This window comes from Athene cunicularia (genome assembly GCF_003259725.1).
Source record: "Athene cunicularia isolate RWA chromosome 3 unlocalized genomic scaffold, athCun1 chr3_part1, whole genome shotgun sequence".
Lineage (NCBI taxonomy): Eukaryota > Metazoa > Chordata > Aves > Strigiformes > Strigidae > Athene > Athene cunicularia.
Window position 1 is genome coordinate 117,567,604 of NW_020799097.1, and position 662 is coordinate 117,568,265.

A 662-nucleotide genomic window follows, 5' to 3' on the forward strand; every position below is an offset into this window, starting at 1 on the left:
TCACTTTCATCAACATTATTTGCATTTGAAAAAAAACCCTCACTTTGTCTGGTTTAAATTTGAGCCCATTTTTTCCTTAAAGGAATACAATCTGACCTCATGTATTGCTGCTTTGGAAATAGGTGAATGCTAAATCTATAAAATACCTGTAGCACTTCAACAGAAATATACATCCTTTTTGAGGAGGAATTTTGTGTTTAGCCTGGGTTCCTGTGGAGATAAGGCTTGGGCAATTTTTCTGTCTGCCTGTCTTCCTCCTCCTTACTATGCTTCCTCCACAACATTTAAATTGAGTTTGGCAAACAGGTAGGGGTCTCAAGACAACAGTGTTTTTACAGTTGTCATGAAAAATAGTGGAGGAAAGAGCAGAAGAATCCTATTAGGACCAGGCTGCACTGATGTCAATTATTGTTAGGCACCAGGGAATCCTGATGGGTAAGCGATGTCACGAACACCCACCTGCAGAAAAGATTTCAGTTAGAGGTTGTATGTCCCAAGTCAGGTACCTGCTGTCAGTCAGAAGGCAGGAATATGTAGGTAACAGGCTGCTTTACTTACAGTACTTACAAATGTGCTTGGATTTAAATGACCTGAGTTACCAGAGTAGACAGGTTTGCAACTGGTTTGGAGGTAGGGTGGAATATATATATATATATATATAT

The 662-nt window shown here is 39.4% G+C and overlaps 1 protein-coding gene across 1 annotated transcript in view; it reads left to right on the top strand.

Annotated features, from left to right (window-relative positions):
• The first annotated feature begins 431 nt into the window (after positions 1–431).
• Positions 432–662, top strand: part of PLCB1 (phospholipase C beta 1) — a 397,493-nt gene continuing 397,262 nt past the window's right edge. The window contains exon 1 of the mRNA XM_026844689.1: positions 432–435. Coding sequence (XP_026700490.1) covers positions 432–435 — 4 coding nt within the window. The remainder of the gene's footprint in view (positions 436–662) is intronic.